The following is a 1,689-nucleotide window of genomic DNA, read 5'->3' on the forward strand; positions in this document are numbered from 1 at the left end:
TGCACCCGATACAACCATCACAAAACAAGAGACCCGAGAACTAGAAAGGCGAGGCTTCACCACCCATTTATCCCTCCGCCTTTCAACCAGCCCCACACGTGATTATCGGCCAGGCTGGCACAATTAACTAACTCACTGCTCTCACTGATAATCAGCGATCTCATACTGGAGAGAAACCCTATGTATATGGTGAATGTGGAAAAGCATTATGCGAACTCATACTGGAGAGAAACCTTATGTATGTGCTGAATGTGAAAAAGCTTTTATCCAGAAGAAAGACCTCGCTGATCGTCAGCGAATTCATAGTGGAGGGAAACCCCATGTATATGTTGAATATGGAAAAGCCTTTATCAAGAACACTGCTCTCACTGATCATCAACGATCTCATACTGGAGAGAAACCTTATATATGTAGTGAATGTGGGAAAACTTTTATCAGGAAGAAGGACCACACTGATCATCAGCGACCTCATACTGGGAAGAAACCCCATGTACATGGTGAATGTGGAAAAGCCTTTATGAAGAAGAGTGCTCTCACTGGTCATCAGCATATTCCTACTTGAGAGAAATCCCATGTATGGGGTGAGTATCGTAAAGCTTTCACCCAAAAGCAATGCCTTGTAGTTCATCACAGATTTTACAACCAAGACAAACCCCATGAATGTGGTGAATGTGGGAAATCCTTTATCTGGATGAACGAGCTCACTGTTCATATGCGAACTCCTACTGCAGAGAAACCTTATGAATGTTCTGAAAGTGAAAAAGCTTTTATCTAGAAGAAGGACCTCGCTGATCGTCAGCGAATTCATACTGGAGAGAAAGCACATTTAAGTGGTGAATGTGGAAAATCCTTTATCTGGAAGTATGAGCTCACTGTTCATATGCGAACACATAGTGGAGGGAGAGAATGTGGAAAAGCCTTTATCAAGAAGGACCTCAGTGATCATCAGCGAACTCATACTGGAGAGAAAGCCCATGTATGTGGTGAATGTGGAAAATCCTTTATCTGGAATAATGAGCTCACTGTTCGTATGCGAACTCATACTGGAGAGAAACCTTGTGTATGTACTAAATGTGAAAAAGCTTTTATCCAGAACAAGTATCTCGCTGATCGTCAGCGAATTCATACTGGAGAGAAACCACATGTATGTGGTGAATGTGGAAAAGCCTTTATCAAGAAGACTTCTCTCACTGTTCATCAGTGTACTCATACTGCGGAGAAACCTCATGTATGTGGTGAATGTGGAAAGCCTTTATCAAGAAGACTGCTCTCACTGTTCATCAGCGAACTCATACAGGAGAGAAATCCCATGTATGTTGTGAGTATGGTAAAGCGTTCACCCAGAAGCAATGCCCTATAGTGCGTAAGAGATTTTACACCGGAGATAAACCCCATGTTTGTGGCGAATGTGGAAAAGCTTTTATCTGGAAGACTTTTTTTACTCTTCACCAGGGAACTCATATTGGAGAGAAACTTCATGTAAGTGGTGAATGTGGAAAATACTTTATCAAGAAGAAGAACCTAACTGATCATCAGCGAACTAATACTGGAGATAAACCCCATGTATGTGGTGAATGTGGGAAAGCCTTTATCAAGAGGAAAAACCTCACTGATTATCAGCAAACTCATACTGGAGAGAAAGCACATGTATGTAGTGAATGTGGAAAAGCCTTTATCAAGAAGAGTGCT

The 1,689-nt window shown here is 41.8% G+C and overlaps 1 protein-coding gene across 1 annotated transcript in view; it reads left to right on the forward strand.

Annotated features, from left to right (window-relative positions):
• Positions 1–1,689, forward strand: part of LOC101662743 (zinc finger protein 84-like) — an 11,886-nt gene that overhangs the window by 6,466 nt on the left and 3,731 nt on the right. The window contains exon 4 of the mRNA XM_045291719.1: positions 1,453–1,563. Coding sequence (XP_045147654.1) covers positions 1,453–1,563 — 111 coding nt within the window. The remainder of the gene's footprint in view (positions 1–1,452; positions 1,564–1,689) is intronic.

This window comes from Echinops telfairi, unplaced genomic scaffold (genome assembly GCF_000313985.2).
Source record: "Echinops telfairi isolate 266 unplaced genomic scaffold, ASM31398v2 ScPeMD7_408;HRSCAF=789, whole genome shotgun sequence".
NCBI classification, from domain to species: Eukaryota; Metazoa; Chordata; class Mammalia; order Afrosoricida; family Tenrecidae; genus Echinops; species Echinops telfairi.